General features: G+C 45.3%; 1 protein-coding gene across 9 annotated transcripts in view; it reads left to right on the top strand.

Annotated features, from left to right (window-relative positions):
• FBXL8 (F-box and leucine rich repeat protein 8) overlaps window positions 1–22,734 on the top strand; it is an 84,213-nt gene that overhangs the window by 502 nt on the left and 60,977 nt on the right. For 3 of the 9 annotated variants that reach the window (XM_075940352.1, XM_075940347.1, XM_075940351.1), the window contains exon 1: window positions 4,324–4,450. Coding sequence is in view for 4 of the 9 variants with exons in the window: in XM_075940346.1 (XP_075796461.1) it covers window positions 231–382; window positions 4,220–4,450; window positions 7,296–8,271 (1,359 nt within the window). In the remaining 5 variants the exon portion in view is untranslated. The other 6 variants (XM_075940346.1, XM_075940350.1, XM_075940348.1 and 3 more) reach the window with 6 other exon arrangements.

Genomic DNA, 22,734 nt, shown 5'->3' with positions numbered 1-22,734 from the left:
CGCCGTGCTGCGAGCGGACTAGCTAGCCGCGTCGCCGCGGGCGGGGCGCTGGGGCGGAGGCGCGCGGCTGCGTGACGCGGTAGCTCAGCCGAGCCCCGCTGCTCCCTTTGATTGGCCGGGCCGCTCGCGGCTCTGCCAGGTGGGGCAGCCCGCCGCAGCGAGCGCGGACAAACAGGTGCCGGCTCCCCTCCTCGGCAAGCGGGGTGAGGTCGCCCGTGGGGGCGGGGCAAATGCAAATTGGCCAGGCCGAGCAATTAACGGAAAGTGAGCGCGCGGCCGTGTGGCCAGCCCCGCCCCCCACGATCCCGCCCTTGCTGTCTGAGCGCCTGGTGCACGTCGAGCTCGCGGGCAGCCGCGGGGCCCTAAGAAACCGCCGCTCACGGTAAAGTCACAGCAGCTGTGACGGGGGAGGCGCAGTCTGGTGCTGAAATACTCAGACAGCCCTAGAGTCCTGGGGCGGGGGAGGCCTCCGGAGTCCTGGAGCCCAGCTTCCTGCCCAGGGCAGGACCCACAGGCTGACTCATCCCAGCCAGGGCTTGCTCAGGATGGGACTTGAAAACCTCTAGGGCTGGAGATCCCGTCCATAAAATGCTTAAATCTGAGGTAAAGTAGGCGAGCGGAGGGGGCGCCGTGCCAGGCATTGTGAGAGGGGATACACTAAAGGCTACGTCTAGAGGGGCATGATTTTCCAGAAATGCTTTTCACGGATCGGGGGTTTTTTGTGGAAAACAAATCTGGGCTGACTACACCAGCCCTTTTGTGCAAAAGTTTTACGCAAAAGGACTTTTGCCTGAACGGGAGCAGCATAGCATTTCTGCAAGAACACTGATAATCTTACACGAGATTGTCAGTGTTTTTGCGGAAATTCAAGCGGCCAGTGTAGACAGCTGGCAAGTTTTTCCGGAAAAGTGGCTGATTTTCCGGAAAAACTGGCTAGTCTAGACACAGCAGCTACATCTAGACTGGCATGATTTTCTGGAAATGCTTTTAACGGAAAAGTTTTCTGCTAAAAGCATTTTCGGAAAAGAACGTCTAGATTGGCATGGACGCTTTTCCACAAAAGCACTTTTTGCAGAAAAGCGTCCGTGGCCAATCTAGACGCGTTTTTCCGCAAAAAAGCCCCGATCGCCATTTTCGCGATCGGGGCTTTTTTGCGCAAAACAAATCTGAGCTGTTTACACTGGCCCTTTTGCACAAAAGTTTTGCGCAAAAAGGACTTTTTCCCGAACTGGAGCAGAATAGTATTTCCACAAAAAACACTGATTTCTTACAGTAGGAAGTCAGTGCTTTTGCGGAAATTCAAGCGGCCAGTGTAGACAGCTGGCAAGTTTTTCTGGAAAAGCGGCTGATTTTCTGGAAAAACTGGCCAGTCTAGACACAGCCAACCAGAATGTGCAGGAAACAAAGCAAAAAGGCATCTCCTAGGCTGGCAGGATGAAGGAATCCTAGAACACTAGAACTGGAAGGGACCTCAAGAGGTCATGGAGTGCAGTTTGCTGCCCTCATGGCAGGACACATTACTGTCTAGACCTGTGTTTCTCAATTTTATTTGTCCATGGAACCCTTTTAAACTTAAAAGAATTTTGTGGAACCCCTAATAAGTCTTATATACAGAGCTGAAAAAGTAGACCACAAATAAGTAAGGTTAATAATAAACAAATGCTAAACAAGGTCATGAGATCAACATTCAGTTTAATTGCACATATTTAAAAACAAAAATCACATTTAATGTGTACAAAAAATAAAGCTAAAAAACTAATATGCATTATATTGGCAGTTTTCAATGCAAAGAATGTTTTTTATTCTTTTCTTGGCAAATTCTTTTTATATTTGGTTTAATACTAGAAAGTTGGATTCGCATATCTGGTGTGGCATTCAGTCAATTTCTGTATTTCGTTTTTGTTGCTGCGTAATTACCATGCAAGCAACTGGTTTGACAGCTGAGGCTTCAAATTTGCCCGACACGGCGCTAGTATATTCGTATTCAGTCCCACATGATCCACACTTCCTGAGAGTGAGTACGGGGATTTACAGTGGTATCTAGCAGGCGAACGCACCACTGACTGACTGACTGCGCGCAACGCTGAGTAGTGTTATCATTGTCCCCACTCTCTGGCTAAGCTGGCATTACAAAGGGACACTTATCGTGGCAAACACAAATGAAAATAAAATTTTCAATAAAATTCATAAATGCTTAAATATTAATTATTATTTTAAAAAATGAAATGTTATTGTAATGGAATTTTCAAGTGGAACCCTTATTTTCACTTTGCGGAACCCCGGGGTTCTGCGGAACACCATTTGGGAAACATTGGTTTAGACCATCCCTGATAGATGTCTATTTAACCTGCTCTTAAATATCTCCAGAGATGGAGATTCCCCAACCTCCCTTGGCAACTTATTCCAGTGTTTAACCACCCTGACAATTAGGAAGTTTTTCCTAATGTCCAGCTTAAACCTCCCTTGCTGTAGTTTAAGCCCACTGCTTCTTGTCCTATCCTCAGAGGACAAGGAGAACAATTTTTCTCCCTCCTGTTTGTGACACACTTTAAATACCTGAAAAATGCATAGCTGAGCTGTCAGAAATGGGGTGAGAGGCAGATGACATACCTAACAAGATCACATGGCTGCTACGGTATTGCCATACTCAAACATTGAAAAATCATGAGTTTGGCCTCATGAGTGGCTTAAATATTACAAGATTTTTTAAAAATATAGGTATTAGGACATTTCTCTGGCCTCTGGTTTTTGAACTTTTAGGGCTAAAAATGGCAATGAAGAAAAAAATCACATTTTAAAATGCTTCACTTTTTTCCAGAATTTTGAAATTTGGAATTCACAAAAAAATTCAACCAGTTTCTATGTTTGATCTAAAAATGGAGTGGTGAAGAAGGAAATAGGCCAAGTTTGTCTAAACTTCCCTTTTTTGTGTGCTTAAGAACATAAGAATGGCCATATTGGGTCAGAACAATGATCCATGTAGGCCAGCATCCTGTTTTGCAACAGTGATCAGTGCCAGAAGCTTCATAAATTGCCCAGTTCTGGCCATTCCCTATGGAGTGATCCATCCTCTGTCATCCAGAGCCAGCTTCTGGAAGTCAGAAATTTAGGGACATCCACATCATGGTTTGCATTCTTGATCATGTTGATCATTGATGGGCCTATCCTCCATGAATTTATCTAATTGTTTTTTAACTTTACAGCATTCCTGACATGCATCTGACGAAGTGGGTCTTTGCCCACGAAAGCTTATGCTCCTACACTTCAGTTAGTCTATAAGGTGCCACAGGACTCCTCGTCGCTTTTGCAGATTCAGACTAACACGGCTACCCCTCTGATACTTGACAGCATTCCTTTTGTGTGTTTTAAAGCTGCTGCCTTTTAATTGGGTGATCCCTGGGTCATCTGTTATGAAGGGGTACATAACACTTTTTGTCCACACCGTTTATGATTTTGTAGACCTCTGTCATGTCCCCCTTCAGTTATCTCTTTTCTAAGCTGAGCAGTCCTGTCTTTTTAATCTCTCCTCATATGGAAGATATTCTATCCCTCTAATCATTTTCGTTGGTCTTCTCCATACCATTTCAAGTTTCATAGAATCATAGAATACTAGGACTGGAAGGGACCTTGAGACGTCATTGAGTCCAGTCCCCTGCCTCCATGGCAGGACCAAGTTTGTCTTTTTTGAGATGGGGTGACCAAAATTGCATGCAGTATTCAAGATGTGGGTATACCATGGATTTATATAGTGGCATCGTGATATTTTCTGTTGCCTTATCTGTCTGTCCATCCCTTTCCTAGTGGTTCTTAATATTGTTAGATTTTTTTCCCACTGCCACTGCACATTGAGAACTATCCACAGTCTCCTATGAGCTCTTTCTTGAGAATTAGCAACTAATTCAGAAGCCATCATTTTGTATGTATAGTTGTGATTGTTTTCCAGTGTGCATTACTTTCTGTTTATCAACACTGAATTTCATCTGCCATTTTGTTCCCTAGTCACCCAGTTTTCTGAAATCTCTTTATAACTCTTCACTGTCTGCTTTGGACTTAGATATCTTGAGTAATGTTGTATCTACAAACTTTGCCACCTGGATATTTATTTTGTTTCATTTTACAAATGTCAAAATTTTGGTGGAAATGTTCAAAATTTAAGAAAGAATTCTGACCCTGATATCAAACTAGAGATGAGTTGATGCGTTTCCTTTTTCTGCAACAGGGAGTCTAGGGAATTATTTGCAGTCTGGAAGGTGGTTCTTGTTGCTGAAGCTTGCTGGATAAGAAAGATGAATGCTCCAACATCAGAATTTTGGAACTACATCCCAGAAGAAATCCTCATCCATATATTTTACTACCTGTCTCTCCGAGATAGATACACAGTCTTTCAAGTGTGCAAACATTGGGCCTCAGCTGTTTCTACTAGTTCTGTGTGGCATTTCACAGAGATCAGGTGAGAGGAGATAGTTTCTACTGTTTGAAGGTGTCTGTACAGTCAAGCACAGAGCATCTTGTATACATCTAGCAGTACAACTTAATTATCTTAAAGCACCGTCCTTCATTCAAAAAGATCATTGCTGATTATTGCCTATAAATGTGAATACTTATAAACTATTCAAACAACTTACCAAGCGGGGTGGTGGATTCTTCAGCACTAGCAATTTTAAAATCAACATTAGATGTTTTTCTAAAAGATCTACTCTAGTTCAGTCTAGGGTTGCCAGATGTCCGGTTTTGAACCGGACAGTCCAGTATTAGCGCTTGCTGTTCGGGAAACAAATTGAAAAATATAAATGTCTGGTATTTTCTAAATCAGATGTAATGTAGATTGTGATGTAATGTCAAGTGTGTCCAGTATTTTTGTTGAAACCATCTGGCAACCCTAGTTCAATCAGGAATTAATTCAGAGAAATCCTGTGGCCTGTTATACAGCTCAGATTAGATCAGCGGTACTCAACCAGGGGTATGTATACCTCTGGGGGCATGCAGGATACATCAGTTCATCTTGGTATTTGCCTAATTTTACAACAGGCTAAGTAAAAAGCATTAGCAAAGTCAGTACAAATTTCAGACAAAGGATGACTTATTTTATGTAAGTGCTGAAAGTAGGGCGTTGAAGTTGTTTCCATTGTATTCAGATTTACAGTTTTACAGGAGTGGGCAATAATTTTGATAGGAGGGGGTACTCCAAAATTTTGGTAAGTGGTCAAGGGCCGTACTTTCCTATGTAGGGAGTGCAGGGTCTGGGATGTAGGTTGGGTGCAGAAGGGAGCTTCAGATAAGGAACTGGGGTGCAGGAGAAGGAGTGGTTCTGGGAGGGGGTTTGGGTGAAGGAGGTGGTTATGACCTAGAGTAGGGCATTGGAGTGCAAATTTGGGGAAGGGACAAGGGTGCAAGAGAGGATTCTGGCTCAGGGAAGGTGAGAAGGAGGGAGTTCAGGGTCTGGAAGGGAGTTGGGGTAGGGTGCCAGAGGGAGGCTCTGGCCAGGAGCCATTATCTAAGCAGCATTCTCAAGCAGGCTTCCCTGCCTGCCAGCAGCCCCAGACCACTCTTTCCATGTGGCTCTCTGCACTGTAGTGGGAGGCTTTGCGCCCTGCCACTATTCTCCCCTCCCCCAGCAAAATCTCATAGCTCCTGTTGGCTGGTTGAGAGATTTTGCTGGGAGCAGGGCAGCATGTGATGCTGTGCAGAGGGCCACAAGGAGCAACCAGCTGCTTTGAGTGGCACTGCTCCCTGCCACAGGGGCAGGTCATGGGCTGGATTAAAAGGTTTGGTGGGCAGGATATGGCCCGCAAGCCATACCTTGCCTGCCTCCGGTTTAATGGCTCTCAGCCGCTCCACTATAAAAACTTCCAGCACCCCTGCTTACTTATAATACTCTATATATTGCAGATTGAGATATAAGTACAATATATATATATGTAATTATTATATATAATTATTATATTCCAATTTATTATAATTATATGGTAAAAATGAGAGAGTCATCCATTGTTGAGTACTAGTGTGCTGTGATGTGTATTTTTGTCTGATTTTTGTAAATAAGTAATATTTGAAGTGAGGTGTAACTTGGGGGTTCATAAGATAAGTCAGACTCTAGAAAGGGACACAGTAGTCTGGAAAGTTTGAGAGCCACTGGACTATGTGGTCACAATGGTCCCCTGTGGCTTTATTTTCTATGAAACTATACAAGTAACAGTACCTCATACAAATAATGGCTGTGTATGTAGTAGAGAAAATAGGGTTAAACTTTTGTTGTTTTTATAAAAGAAAGCATTCTGAATCATAAGTCAAGGAAAGGACTAGATCATAATATCTAGCTTTTATATTATAGCACTTTTCGTCCATGGATCTCTAGGCATTTACAAAGAAAGACAGTTTCTTTATCCACATTTTAGAGAGGGGAAGAGACTTGCTCTGGGCCATAGAGCAAGCAGAGTTAGGAATACCGTGCAGGTCTCCTGAATTCCAGTCCTGTGCTCGAACCAGTAGGCCACATTCAGGAGCAAAAAGAAAGCTTCAGCCAAGGTCGCTGGAATGATTATTTGGCACTTCTTAAGCTAACGGTCTGAGCTCTAGTGCATGAGACAGAGGGAAAAGGGAGTTTGAATGTAAGCTCCATGGGACCAGAACCTATCTCCTATAGAATCATAGAACTGGAAGAGACCTCAGAAGGTCATCAAGTCCAGCCCCCTGCTCTAGGCAGGACCAATTCCAACTAAATCAACCCAGCCAGGTTGTACATAGTGACAGATTCCAATAGCTAACTGTTGTTTGTATTATAGTAGCACTTACCGGACCAGCCAGAACTTGGGGCTCTATTGTGCCATAAAAAACCTACAGAGAGTCTTGTCCTCAAGGAATTATAATGTAAATAGACAAGACAGATCAGAATTGGGTGGGGAAAAAAGAGGCACAAATCATGAGAATCATTGTCCAGCATCACATAGCAAGTCAATGGCAGGCTTGGGAGTTAAACCCAGGTCTTCTCTAAATCAGTGGCTTGTAAGGGTAAGCTGCTAGCTGGCTTCAAGATGCTTTGTTTACCCATGTCTCTACAGATACAGGTGAAAGTATCTTGCAGTCAGCTAGCGGCTTGCCTCTACCAGCTGTGACCCAGAGTTTGAAAATCCCTGTTCTAAATCACACTGCCTCCTAATCATTAAGTGACAACCAACTTCTAAGGCAGCAGAGAAGATAAATAATAATAGACAGTGATTCTAAGTAAAATACAGACATTGTGTTCACTTACTACAGCTCCAGTGAAACAACTAACTGTGTTCATAATGCTTTTCCAGTTGTGTTTTGGAGAATGAGGAGGGTATGCTACAGAGTTTACACCAATTTCTGAGCCAGATAAAACACCTGACGATTGTGTTTGATCAATCCAAGGAAATAAATCGGAAGAATGTCACCCATGTTCTAGACATGTTGGCCAGGCAGAACCACAAGCTGCAGAAGCTATGCATTGTGTGCAAAGGGGAGAACCCTTATTTCTATTCTGGCCAGGACATCCTGCAGAGCATACGAAATATTTGCCAGAGAGAAAATCAAATAGATCTTCAGCATATTGATTTCCGGAGAATGCCATTCACCCTTGATGATGGGCTTGTTGGACTCATAGCCAACAGCAGCCCAAACCTGCGCAGCTTGTTCATCAATAACCACACTTTGGTTTGCAATGTGAAGCCAGAAACCATCAGAGAGGTTCTGAAAGTATGCCCTGAATTGTCTACCTTGGGAGTCTACTATGCCAGCCTGTCTAATGATGTGTTTGCAGAACTGATCAAGCCCGAGAGAGGGACTTTCACACACTTAAATATTTTCTGTGAGCGCTTAGACAAATATATTCCAGTCATCTCTGAAGAGCTGTGGGCTGCTGTGAGCCAGAAGCATCCTCAACTCCGTGTAGAACTAGAGTTTGATCACACAGTCCCTGCCTGGAAGATACCAAGAATCCTAAAACCCAGCATACCTGTGGATACTTTACAGCTGAACACTTTTACGTACATGGTGAACCAGATTAGGTTTGTCACCAGCTGTTACAGCAGGACCTTAAACAGGCTGGTGCTCAAGACCACCCCCTCAGATGATTTGAACTCCTCGCTAATAGACCTGGCAAGGAAGTGTGTCAATCTAACAGAGATTCATTGTTTCTGTGTAGTTAGCCAGGAGGTGGTAGATACCTTCCTTATACGCTGTACCAGACTGAAACAATACACTCTCAAGCTCATCAAAGAACCTTACCCCTGGAAACCGATAGTAATTCAGTGATGCATCTGTTCTGATTTGAAGCCAGTTTAGAAAAAACATGTGGATACACAGATTCCAAGTGAATGGAATTCTGGGGATTTTAGGGTAATGCACCAAAACCAACATCCCTTACTAGGGATGTGATAACATAAAAGTGTAAATCCGTGGTCACCAACCAGTAGATCGCGATCTACCGGTAGATCTCAGGGGCTCTAAGAGTAGCTCTTGAGCCCTCTCTGAACTGCACACCTGCGCAGTACATTTACATTAGATTTCCTCATGTAATGTAGGCGGGGCTTCAAGGAAGGGGCGGGGCAGTAGATCTTCGCCTCTTCTGAGACTTAAAAAGTGATCTTGGGTGTAAAAAGGTTGGAGACCACTGGTGTAAATGGTTAACCAATGAATCTGGGCTCATTGGTTAACCTTCATAGGTACACACAGACCCAACCCCTGGCACTGCTGGGTGCGGGGGTGGGAGGCGAGAGCCAGAGCTAGCATTTAAGCAGGCTCCCTGTGAACACTGGCCCCTGTGGAGCTGCCTGCCCCTCTTCCTTCAGGTTGCTGCCTGTGATACAAAGGCAGCAGCACAGGGGGAAGGGCAGAGGCAGTTCCATGGGAGCTGGTGCTCATGCGGATCCAGCTGAAAAGTTTAAAATCCCATGAGCAGCAGCTCCCACCTGTGCCTCCTGCCCCTGCTCTGCTGCCTCTGATACAGAGGCAGCATTGGAGGGGTGGGAGGGAGTAAGGGTATGGATGGGGAGCCAGCTTAAAAGCCAGTTCTCCATGCCTAACAACTCCTGCAGAGTTGCTTCTGCCCCATCCCATCACCCGTGTATAAACATGTAACTGCTAAAAATTTCACATTACAGACATATGTTTCCAAGCAGGATGGAAAAAGCATGCCCTTTCTGTTGCCTCCATATTACTTACACCCTCGCATTCAGACACACACAGGAATCTGTCTTCCACCTCAACCCAGCTGCTGTAGAAAGCACAATTTCCCTTGTTTTGCTCAAGAAACTGTGCATTTAGGCTACATCTGGACTGCAAGACTCTTTCAAAAAAGAGCGTCTAGACTACAACCAGTACTTTCAAAAATGCAAGCCGCTTTTTTGAAAGAGAGCACTCAGGCAGTCTGGATGCTCTCTTTTGAAAAAGCACAGTTTGCATTTCATAGCGCCTTTTTTCGAAAGAGCACTTTCAAAAGAACGAAAAAAGGCGTTCTTCTTTGTAAAACGAGATTTTCTGCGGTCGAAAGAACTGCCGCGTTCTTTCGATTTACTTTCGAAAGAATGCAGCAGCAGTCTAGACTCAGGGGAGGTTTTTTCGAAAAAAAAAGGCAACTTTTTTCAAAAAAAAAATGTAGTCTAGATACACCGCTACACTTAGATAATCTGCAGAGTTTTAAAAGTCACAGACTAGTGCTTTTTTGTTTATAACATATAAAGAAAGCATGGTATGTATAGGTTTTCCCCTGCTTTTTTAAAAATTATTTATTTAACTCGGAAACACCAGGAATGTCACATTTGCTCTTTCTGGCTTTTCTTGGAGGACCTCAGGGATATGATGAGTACCCACAGAACAACCAGGTTGGAGCCATGTAGCATTAGGTGCTGTACAACATCTCAAATGAAGGGGTGAAGATGTTGAATCTTTTACAGAGGCTGTATTTATCCAAAATGTTAATGAGTAGGTTAAGTTAAATAGGTTCTAGCAAATATGTACAAAATCCAAAGAGTTTTTAAACAGTATAACCAACAACCCAGTTCTCATCTTATTATTTCCTGTCTTGGCTTTTATGCTGAGACTTCACTAGTCCACCATTCAACAAGCCTTCCATCCTAGCCCAGACTAGGGATGTAACAGTGTAGTCGGCTAGCCGATTAACCAATAAGCAAAAACGTACAGGTTAATACTATAGACTACACGCATTCCCCCCGCCCCCCACACTTGCCAGTAAATTTTTTAGCAGGCTGGCCAGCAGTCCAGCTCAGTCCTGGCTTGAAACGGGTCTGGGACCTACCCCTGCTGCAGCTCTGCATTTAAAGTGTTTTAGGAGTTGGGTGGGCAGGCAGCCCTGCTCCGTTCCAGCTTGTACCGGGTCCTGGAGCTCAGACCCCCTACTAGACAGGGACTGGTGCCACCCTGCGCTACTGCCTCTTTATCAGAGGTAGCAGCACAGGGTGACAGACAGCTGGTCCACGAGGGAAGCTGCTTTTTAAACTGGCTCCTGTCGCAGACCAGGTTCCGCCTGGCACCCTGCACTGCTGCGGAGTGGCAGGGGGCTCCTCAGGAGTAAGCTGGAGGGCACTGGCTGCTGGCCCCACCCCAGGGACTATAGACTAGTTGACTAACCCATGAGAATTCTTGAGGTTACTCGACGAATCAGTTAACCGATACTTACCACCCCTAGCCTAGACCTGAATTTCTAATGTAAAATAAAGGCAGGGAAAAATTCCTTAAATTAGTAATGAATTGCCTCATTAATTTTCCTCGCTGAGCTGCCTTTTCCTTTCACTGAAATGCAATTTCCAGATGATGATATGAAGTATCTCATGCAAAGACCTCAAAGAGAACCATTTTCAGGCTACCTGTGCCTTCATTACCCCACTGGCATCCCTTTGGAAAAGCACTATTGCTAATCTTAAAAAACAACAAATGGTCTGGTAACATTTTATAGACTAACAAAACATGTAGATGGGATCATGAACTTTCATGGGCACAGCCCACTTCTTCAGCCATGAAAGCTCATGATACCATCTATATCAGTGTTTCTTAAACTGCGTTCCGTGGCACACAGTTGGAGGTGTGCCGTGGAAAACAACAGAATTCAAAATGGTCGCCCTTAAAGGCGACTTTTTTTTTGCTCAATAACTTTATCCCGATCCTTTTTTTTCTCAATAACATTTCCTTTCCCCAACTCTCTCCCCTCCCCCGACTTTTTTTTTTTTTTTGGTGCTCAACAAAAAATCCTTGGTGTTCCTCCATAAAAAAAAAAAAATTGTTTGGTGTTCCTCGGTCTTAAAAAGTTTAAGAAACACTGATCTATATGTTTTGTTAGTCTATAACAGTGATCACTAACCAGTAGATCGGGATTTACTAGTAGATCTTGGAGCCTCTGGTGGGGGATCCTAACGGGTATGGCCAAGAGGTTACCACTTAAGCTGCCCCCGCACAGACTGCTGTGCATCTCCTGCCCTTTGTGTTGGAACCTCTGCTTTCTGTGCAGGGCAGGAGAGGCAAAGAAGGGGGCACTGATGTTAAAGTGCCCCCCTCCCACTCTGTATCCTATCTCCACAGAGCAGAGAGGGGACACAGCAGGATTTGGGATGGAGTTTGCTGGCTGCTTTTGGGAGTGGTGCAGGGCCAGGACAGGGGTGAGCCTGCCTTAGCCCCACTGCACCGCCACCCAGGAGTCACCTGAGGTAAGCAGGGCCCAGCTGGTGCCCACATCCCAAACTCCTACCCCAGTCATGAACCCTTTCCTGCACCCCAAGCCCCACCCTAACTATGAGCACCCCAATATCCAAATACCCTCCCAGAGCCTGCACCTAGAACCCCCTCCGGCACTTCAACTGCTTGCCCCATGCTCATCTCAGAGCCCCTCTCACACTCTAAATTCCTTAATCCAAGACCAGAGCCTGCACTCCACCCCTCTGCCCCAGTCTGGTAAAAGTGAGGGAGGATGGGGGAGAGAGGGAGGATGGAGTGAGCAGGGGCAGGGCCTTGGAGAAGGGGCACAAAGGAGGCAGGGGAAAGAATATTTGGGTTTGAGGTAGATCTTGGATTGCACTTAAATTCAAAAAGTGGTCTTGTGCTTAAAAAGGTTGGAGATAAACCTTTTTAAGTGCTACCAGACTATTTGTTGTTTTTTAAGTTTATCCTGTACAGACTAACTCGGCCACCCCCTGAAACTATTGCTAATGACACTCATTTTGTCACTTTATTCACAAGAGAATGATAGTTACTTCTCACTTACATGTGAGCTGCTGTGTGTGTTTATCAGTCAAATGTGTCAGAGATTCCTGGTGAGAGATTTTTAAAGCTTGTTTGGTTTGAAATGGTCCTGGGCTCTGATTACATTGTCATCAAGTCCCCAGAAAACAACTTTTTGTACACTGTGTTAAGGCAGAAAATAAAGGGCAAGATTGTGGTGCTTTTATCCTGGTGAGCAACAAATTGTCCAATGGAAGCCAATGAGAATACTCACATGAGTTAGGGCTCCAAAGTGTGGACAAAATAAATCCAGCTGCTCAGAACTAGCACAGGGTGAAACACCCAGAATAATAGTAATAGCAGACTGTGGCATTTGGGACCTATCTATTTTCACCTAAACTAGAGCTGCTCATCCAAAGCTTGCTGAACTGTGGGATACAGGAATTGATTTTATGCAGCCTGATTAAGGCTTGGCACATTTAAAACCAGCCTTGATTTTGCCCATCTGTGCCTGCCAACATTCAAAACAAGGAGTCTCCTAACTAATGTTTAAACTCAGGCCAAGTCTACACTGGCAAGTTACTGTGCAGTAAATCAGCCCCCACCTCTGTAACTTTCCTGGTGTCCATACTGGCTCCAAGAAGTATAGAGCATATGTGCTCTGCATAGAGCTGTCTGCAGTAGCCAGCTTCCACAGTGCGGTCGCTATGTGCATCTCCACTGGCAGGGCAGCTCTCATTCATGTATCCTTGTGCTGCAGGGTGGGAGCGAGATCAGCACACAGTCCCATGAAAATAACGTTCCTCATCCAAAAGTATGCAGCCACTGCTCGTCATCCCAGGCTTGCATGATGATGTGATCCCACCACTCACTGCTTGTTTCCCAAGCTCAAAAGCAGCGTTCCACTGTGCTCAGCACTTCCGTGAATGATACAAGAAACCTCGTGTCATATGAACACTGCTCAGACTCTTCCTCCTCACTTTGCAGCTTCAGAAATAACTCTGACTGCCATTCGTGAGATGCTATTGAGACCCATCAGCAGCTGGGGATCCATTCCTGCAGACCAAGGATGCAGAGCGTGCAGCACAGAAGCTATTGAAAGATGGCTCCAAATGCAGATGGAAGCACAGGGGTTGCTGGGGTTCCAAGTGATGTCCCATAGGGCATTGGAACAAGACCCAGGATGCTCTGTGCCTCCCCACAAACCTCTATGGCAGAAGAGGAAGAGGTGCTCTATGGGATAGCTGCCCAGAATGCACTGCTTCCAAAGGTACTGAAAGTGCCACAAGTGTGGTCACGCTAATGCTCTGGGGGCTGACAGTGTGAGCACCCAATCATGTTTTTGCTGCTGCGCTCTGTGAGCAGAGCTGTAACTGCCAGCATGTAACATCCACCAGTGTAGACATGGCCTCAGTATCTTCACTCTCTAGTGTCTCTTCTTCCTGGCACCCTGAAAACATGTCGCCCAGATGTGGTTTAATTCATTCTACTGATTTGTTAACACCTCAGCCTAAGGTGTAAGCGTGTGTTCTCTTTGCATGACACTGCATGTTTATTCACAGCATCGTGCAATCAGCTGCATGCATTTTAGTTCTGTGCATTGTTCCCTGGGGCTGGTGATGCAGTTGCATTGTGCTGAGTTTTTAAGAGTGCAAACAGCACTGTTGATGTGACTCAATGGGGGGGCCTGCTCTCAGCTGGACCTGAATGAAACTAAATCGTTCAGTTTCCCTGTGACCCACAAACACAGTGAGACAGGCATATTGGAAAAGATGGAGTTAGTGTAACAGAAACATTGAAAAACTATGCAAGATTCACCCAGTTCCCTGGCAATGGATGGATACTCCAGTAATGTGCCAGCATTCCTGACTAAACTGTGGACACTGGTGGAAGATCCTGAAACAAACCATCTAATTTGCTGGAGCGCTGTAAGTACAGCTAATGCCAGAGGTTACTTAAACTGCACAGGACAGCTGGACAAAAGCAAGTCCAAAGCACTTGATGATATTTCATAGCCTTTATCTAATACTTTATATTTTCAAAGTATGTTGCCAGCATTAGCTGGTGACTGAAAAAGACAATGTTCTTTAGAGAAACTTTTACAGACACATAGAATATTATGCTGGTTTGGAAAATCTTGGTCTCTCTAGCACAAAGTGACTATTGTGGCGGGTGTGTCTTGATTTTGGGTGTCCAGCTGGACACCTTAAATGGGCCTGATTTTCTGAAAATAAATGCCACTCTTTGAATATCAAGTTCCATCAAGGGTTCTCAAGTTGGGCCCCGGATCATTAGTTATTTTTACTAAGCACTTGAATGAGTATCTGTGGTGGACAAGGTGACCTGCATACCTACTGACAGTTTGGCTGGTCTTATTTTTAATAGTTTTTTTGTTTTATTTTTGACTTTGTTGTTGTATCATATGGGGCTTCTAAATGCTAAGTGCAATTAAAGGACTAATGTTTGACTCTATAGCAATTTGAAATCATATTGTGCACCTGATTTTGTTAACAGTTGTTATAAACAGACATGATTCATTTTTCAGTGGGTAAATTATCCAGTATATTGTGTTTGGAAACTTGCTTTCCACAAAAGGAGCTATAATTAAAGCAGACTTAAAAATATTTTGATGCTAGTCTCTGTAATGTTTTTAGCCATTGGAATATTGTTCAGCATAGCTCTGGATCAGAATGCATGGGATGGGATGTAAGTTGCATTTCTGTCTCTAAACAGAAATCTGTATTTCATTCATTAATCACTACATGAAGCCTGTACTGTAGGCCTGTATGCATTTTATCATTGAGTTTAAATATAATTCACTTCAAAGAAAGCCTTTCATAATGGAAAGAAAATTTAAATTTTTTAATAGTCACTTTTTCTTTTCACTTTTTTTGTAATTTTCCAGATGTCCTGGCATATGGTGAATTATTATTTTTGATCTTCTCCCTGCTTCATTCTAGCCCATTACTGAATCTTACTGTGACATCAGTGTGTTGATTATGTGAGTGATTACAGCCTGTAAGAGCATCAAAAAGATTTTAAATAGAGTGTGTTCATTTAAGTGTATGAATGAATGAAAATAAAATTTTCACCTTTGCAATATGTTGAATTCTGGCATCTGCTGACCTATTAGTAAACTAAGGGTATGTCTACGCTACATAGCTCAGTCGACGGAGCCATGTAGATGAACTTTGTAGACATAGCAAAATGAAGCGGCGATTTAAATAATCACCGCTTCATTTACATCAAAATGGCTGCTGCGCTGTGCCGATCAGCTGTTTATCGGCTCAGCGCGGTAGTCTGGATGCTTGGCGGTCGACATCAAAAGCCTTTGTCGACCGCCCCCGTAAACCTCATCCCACAAGGCATAACGGGGCGGTCGACAAAGACTTTTGATGTCGACCGCCGAGCATCCAGACTACCGTGCTGAGCCAACAAACAGCTGATCGGCACAGTGCGGCAGCCAATTTGATGTAAATGAAGCGGCGATTATTTAAATCGCGGCTTCATTTTGCTATGTCTACAAAGCTCATCTACTTGGCTCCGTCAACGGAGCCATGTAGTGTAGACATACCCTCTGTGTCAACAGAGAAGTTATTATAACTAATTTTCAGTTTATGGATAATTAGCAAATTGTTCATGGTTCCTGATGTCTTACTGACACCCCATGTCATTGTTTCTCCTTAATTGGATAGCAGAGGGAATACATGAATAGTGAATATAATTCTCTATATTGAATACCATCATATTTGAATAAAGGCAAGCTCTTTCCCAAATATTTCTGAACAAAATAAAGTATATAATAGAGAGTAATAAGGGGATCAAACGTGGCTGAGGTGAACAGACAGTTTTGATTGTGTGTTTCTGAACATGCTTTTTTTTTTCAATCTTGAATCAGCTTAATTTATAACTTAGCTGCAATAGCAAATGGAAGAGGCTGGGCCAAGAAGCCCTATCAGACACCCAGATCTGCCACAGCAGCAAAGAAATCATAATGAAAATGACTAGCACAGTAGGATTTGGCAGTATACCATCCTTGAGTGACAATATGTAATACTCAAGAAAATAAGGTAACATCCCTTTAAATTATTTGTGAGCCCTCTAGTGGTGCTCACTGTGGTCTGTGTTTTTAGAAACTGCCAAAAACCAGTCCAGTCCGCAGTGTGTGTAGACAAGCCTTGCATATAAGTAAAAATGGCTGTTTTGGACACAGTTGTGCCCATGTGATTTCTGATCATTGCTATTCTATTCAGAAGGGTCAATTCTTGATTTAGTCCTATGTGGAACTAAGGATCTGGTCCAAGAGGTGAATATAGCTGGACCACATGGAAATAGTGATTGTAATATCATTAAATTTAACATCCCTGTGGGGGTGGAAAACACCGCAGCAGCTCAAGACCATGGAATTCAATTCAGAAAGGGGAGCTACTAAAATGAGGTTAGTTAAACAGATATTAAAAGCTACAGAGTGAAATCCCTGTAAGCCGCAAGGAAACTTTTCAAAGATAGTATAATAGAGGCTCAACTTAAATATTTACTCCCAAATTTAAAAAAAAGTAAAAGAACCAAGACAATACCACCCTAGCTTAATAACCAAGTGAAAAAAGCAGTGAGAGATAAATAGGCATTGTTTAAAAAGTGGAAATTAAATCCTAGTGAGAAAAATAGAAAGGAACATAAAGTCTGTCAAATGAAGTGTAAAAAGGAAAGAAGGCTAAAAAGGAATTTAAAGAACAGATAGGCAAATACTCGAAAAGTAATAGCAAATTTTTTTAAAAATATATCAAAAGCAGGAAGCCTGCTAAACAACAGCTGGGCCACTGGATGACCTAGGTGCTAAAGGAGCACTCGAGTAATTGTGGAGAATTTAAAAGAATTCTTTGCATTGGTCTTCAGGACTGAGGATGTTAGGGAGGTTCCCAAAACCTGAGCCATTCTTTTTAGCTGACAGATCTGAGGAACTGTTCCAGATTGAGGTGTCATTAGAGGAAGTTTTGAAACAAATTGATAAACTCAACCAGGACCAGGTGGCATTCACCCAAGAATTCTGAAAGAACTCAAATGTGAAATTGCAGAAAGACTAGCTGTGGTTTGTATCTATCCTTTAAATCAGCTTCTGTACCTACTGACTGGAAGATAGCTAATGTGATGCTAATTTTTAAAAAGAGCTCTAGAGGGGATCCTGGTAATTACAGGCTGGTAAGACTAACTTCAGTGCAGGACAAATTGTTGGAAACTATGGTAAAGGACCCAACTGTCAGACACATTGATGAACATAATTTGTTGGGAAAGAGTCAACATGGTTTTTGTAAAGGGAAATCATGTCCCACCAATCTACTAGAGTTTTTGAAGGGGTCAACAAGCATGTGGACAAGGGGGAACTAGTGGACATAGTGTACTCAGAGTTCCAGAAAACCTTTGACAAGGTACCTCACCAAAAGTTTTTAAGGAAAGTAAGCTGTCAAGGGATTAGAGGGAAGGTCCTCTAATGGACTGATAACTGGTTAAAAGATAGGAAACAAAGAGTAAAAATAAATGGTCAGATTTCAGAATAGAGAGAGGTGGTGCCCCCCAGGGGTCCATACTGGGACCAATCTTATTCAATATATTGATAAATGTTCTGGAGAAAGAGGTAAACAATGAGGTGGCAAAATTTGCAGATGATACCAGACAGCTCAAGATAGTAAAGTCCGTAGCAAACTGTGAAGAGCCTCAAAAGCATCTCACAAAACTAGGTAACTGGGCAACAAAACGGCAGATGAAATTCAATGTTAATAAATGTAAAGTAATGCATATTGGAAAACATAATCCCAGCTATACAGATAACCTGATGGAGACTAAATTAGCTATTAGCACTTGAGAGAGATCTTGTGGCCAACGTGGCTAGTTCTCTGAAAACATCCACTCAGTGTGCAATGGAAGTTACTCAAGTCCAGGGGTAGGTAAGTAATTTTTGATGGAGGGGCCACTCCAAGATTTTGGAAAGTGGTCAAAGGTTGCATTCTTCCATGATATTAATGGAGGAGGTGCGGGGTCTAGGATGGAGGTTGGGTGAGGGGCTGCAGTGCAGCATCTGGGAAGAGAGGAAGGGGTTTGAGTTATGATGAGGGATGTTAAAATATTATTATGGTAAATGTGCAACAGCTCCACATTTTACATGGGAGGCAGGCATGTAGTATCATAGAAATGTATGTCCGGAAGGGACCTCTAGAAGCTCACCTCGTCCAACCCCCTGTGGAGAGACAGGACCAAGTAAACCTCTTTGTCTGAAGAGTGAATCATTTCCCCATCTCTGGTATAGTGCTTCGCTTCTGGCCCAGCTCTGAAATTGTGTCTAATTAGCATTTGTGTGTGCTTCCAGTGTAGCAGTGAGGACAAGAGTAATGTAGACTTGTTTATGAGAATGTTTTACCCAGCTGCTGCACTGAGATAGCACCAAGTAACCCCTGTCCGTTCCTGACTGGTGTTTGCCCAACCTGTTCTTAAAAACATCCCAGGATGGGGATTCTATAACTCCCCGGAAGCCTGTTCCAGAACTCAATAACACTTCTAATTAGAAACTTCTCTTCATATCTAACCTAAATCTCCCTTGCTGCACATTAAGCCTATTGCTTCTTGTCCCACCTGCAGTGGAGATCATGAGCAATTGATCCCTGTCCTCTTTCAAGCAGCCATGAACATAGCTATCAAGTCCCTGCTTTGCGCCACCCACACCCCCAGTCTTCTCAAGACTAAACATAGATGCTTTTTTTTAACCTTTCCTCATAGGTTTGTTCTAAACCTTTTCTCATTTGTGTGGCTCTCCTCTGGGCTCTGTGCAATTTGTCCACGTTGTTTCTAACTGGGCATGGTAATCCAGCCTTACCAGTGCTGGATTACCCTCTCCCAGGTTTCTCCCCCATCTCTCCTCAGTTTCTTTAACCCCAAATAAAGAGTGGGAAATGATCTCCTGTGTCCTACACGTGACCCTCCTGATGATACACCCCAGAATGAATTAGCCTTTTTTGCAGCCACATCATGTTGTTGATTCATTTTTGATGTGTGATCCACCGTAACCGTTGGATCCTTTCTAGCACTACTAGGGTATATCTGCACAGCAATGTTATTTTGGAATAATGGCCATTATTCCAAAATAACTATGCAAGTGTCTACGCAGCAATAGCGTTATTTCGAAATAACGAGCGGCTTATTCCAAAATCTATAAACCTTGTTCTACAAGGAATGATGCGTCTTCTGAAACAGTTATTTCAAAATAGGGGCTGTGTAGACAGGGCTGCTGCAATTATTTCAAAATAAGGGGCTTCCAGCCCTTCCCAAGGTGCTTGCTGGCCACTCTGTCCACACTCAGCCAAACTATATATTCTCCCCCCCCCCCCCCCCCCCCCGTCCCCTGGAGCCCTTAAAGTTTCAGCCTCAGCCGAAAGGGCTTGTGGCAAGCAGGAGGCCCTGACAGCCCTGAGCCACCTGCAGCTGCCACTGCCTTGCTTTTTCAAAAAATGAGCCAGTCTGTTGATCCCACCCAGAGCTCCACTGCTCCCAGGGGGCAGTCAGAGAGTTCCCAGGAGCCTGCCAGGGGCTGAAAGAGGCATGCGCCTTCGTGGTCTTGTGTGGAGATCCTGGACCTCACTGAGGTCTGGGGTGAGGAGGCAAACCTTCAGGATCTCCACACCAGATACAGGAACTCAGACATCTATGGCTGCGTGGCTGAGAGCCTGTCCAGTAAAGGACGTATCCGCATCCAGAAGCAGGTGCAGATGAAGGTAAAAGAGCTCCGCCAGGCATATGCCAGGACTGAGGAGGGCAGTTCCCATTCTGGGGCAGAGTCCCATACCTGCCCCTACTATGAAGACCTGGACTGCAGCCTGGGGCGTGGGACAGTCATTCACACACACCCCAGTTGTGGACTCCAGGCTCGAGATGCCCATCGTCATCCTCACAGGGGAGAGAGATGAGGAGGAGGAGGAGCCGGATAAGGTGAGCACCCTCCTGATCTTGGAGCCAGTTCCTCTCCCTGTGGACGTATCCAAGGTGTCATCCGAGGCCAGGGAAGGAACATCAAGTGAGTGCCATCACAATCCCTTCACACAGGGGGTGGAGGTGGTGGGTGGCAAGGGGTAGCTGGGTGCTCCTCACTTGGCCCTTACGGCCCAGGAATCACGCAGCAGCCTGTGCACGTAGGATCATGTGTCACACTGCTCCTGGCCACACAGCCCAAGGAGGACCCTTGTGCTATTGGACACAGGTAGTCTGGAGAGGCCTGCCATGCTCATGATCTCCTGCCACTAGCCACCTCTGGAAGGAGGCTGAGGACATCAACACATACAGACACACACTCAGCAGTCCTGCACACGGCACATGGGCATGCACACACTCTTGGGGCAGCACCCACTCACGGGAACATCTGGGCCGCTGTAGGAATGAGCCCACTGGCCAGACCGCACATGGCCCTGCTCCAAGCATGTCGCCTTCGACTGAGCTGAGAACTGTTGCTCTCGGCTCAGAGATGAGAGGTAGGCTTCAGGCACAGTGTCTCCTGGGACGTCTGGCCATCTCTCTTTTTTCTCCACAGCCAGGCCAGCTGCAAGAGAGAAGAGATCGACACCACCTGGGACAGCCTCCCGAACCCAAGGGATCCATTGATGAGTTCCAGAGGGAGCACCTCATGGCACTCTGATCCCTGGAGCAGACCATCAACCACAGGCTGCAGGAGGACATCCAGCTGCGGTGAGACACCTGGTGAGAGCTGCTGTAGCAGGGCTGCTCCATGTGTGCACTCCCTCATGACAGTGGGAGCTCCTGCTCCCACTCCTGTTTCCACTCCTGCTACTCTCACTGTAGCTCCTCCTCCTGCTCTTGTTCATGCTCCCCCTTCCGCTTCTCCCCCCGCACCCTCCCGCCTTGTGGCCCCCGCACCAGTGATGGTGGGATCAGCAGAGCCAGGTGCCAGCCCCAGCCCTGAGCCTCTCCTCCCATTCCAGCTCCCTCCTCCCCCCTCCAAGGTTCAAATCCCTCTCCTCCTCTCCCCGGTTTCTCCCCCATCTCTCCCCAGTTTCTTTAACCCCAAATAAAAAAACCAGAGATTTTATTTTTTCCAAAACAAAATATTTTTTGTTGTCTGAGCAGGGAAGGGGGGAAGGGAGGCATGTGAGAGGAAAGGCAGTTAGGGGCGATGCACAGGACCCTGGTGGGGCATCCCAGGAGAGGGTATTACTGGGCCTCTGGGGTGAAACTCTCCTCCAGGGCCTCCTAGATGTGCACGGCCCTTATGGGCCTGCCAGATGGCAGCTGTGTGTGTCTGTTCAAAGGCCCTGCTGACGTGGTCAGCCTCCACCCCACACCCTGACAAGAACCCTTCCCTTTTCCTTTTGCAAATATTGTGGAGCACACAACACGCAGCCACCACGGATGTCCAGCCAGGTGAGGAGGCATCTGAACCACACCTTCAAATGGCCAAAGGCACCCTCCATGAACACCAGGGCTATGTCTAGACTGCAGGCTTCTTTCGAAAGAGGCTCTTTCGAAAGCATCTTTCGAAAGAGCCTCTTTCGAAAGATCGAGTCTAGACTGCAGGCGGATCTTTCGAAAGAGAAATCCGCTTTTTCGAAAGAGAGCACCCAGCGAGTCTGGATGCTCTCTTTCGAAGACGGCCTCTTTACATTGAAGAACGCCTTCTTTCGAAAGAGGAACTTTCGAAAGAAGGCGTTCTTCCTCGTAAATTAGGTTTACCGCCATCGAAAGAAAAGCCGCGTTCTTTCGAAATAATTTCGAAAGAACGCGGCTTGAGTCTGGACGCAGGGGAAGTTTTTTCGGGAAAAGGCTACTTTTCCCGAAAAAACCCCTGAGTCTGGACACGGCCCAGGGTTCTGCTGAGCCTGGCATTGTACCATTCCTGAGAGAGGTCATGGTGATGGTATATGGCTTCATGAGCCAAGGTAAGAGAGAGTAGGCCGCATCCCTCACCGTGCAGATGGGCATGTCCACTATCCTGACCCCGATGGTGCAGTTGCTGATTGGAGGAAAAAGTTCCAATGTGCAGCTTCTGGAACAAGCTAGAGTTCCTAAAGAAACATGTATCGTGCACCTTCCCTGACCACCCAACATAGATGTCGATGAACTGGCCCAAGTGGTCCGTGACGGCCTGCAGGACCATTGGAAAGTATTCCTTCTGGTTGATGAAGAGGCAAATCCAGTAGTCGGGGGTCTGGATGGGGATCTGGGTGCCATCAGTAGCCCCCCTGCAGCTGGGGAAGCCCATGTCGGCAAAGTCAGTGATGATGGCATCCACATCACCCAGGAGTATGACCCTGCACAGCAGGACCACCTGCAGAAGGAAACAAACAGAGATTCACAGGGGTGCCAGGGCCCTTAGGGGGGTCCCCCAGCCCATCCCCATTCCCCTCCCCCACACACCAGCAGCAACCCCCCACTCACCTCCTCCCCAACAGGGCTTTGTGAGAGCGGGACTGAAAAAACCTCCTGGGAAAAGGGCTTACACCAACACCTCCCACTTCCCCTTTCCCTAGGGTTCCCCATTACAGTAGTCCACCC

The sequence above is a fragment of the Pelodiscus sinensis genome, chromosome 12, assembly GCF_049634645.1.
Source record: "Pelodiscus sinensis isolate JC-2024 chromosome 12, ASM4963464v1, whole genome shotgun sequence".
Taxonomy (NCBI): Eukaryota; Metazoa; Chordata; order Testudines; family Trionychidae; genus Pelodiscus; species Pelodiscus sinensis.
This window is presented reverse-complemented; position numbering and strand designations above follow the sequence as displayed.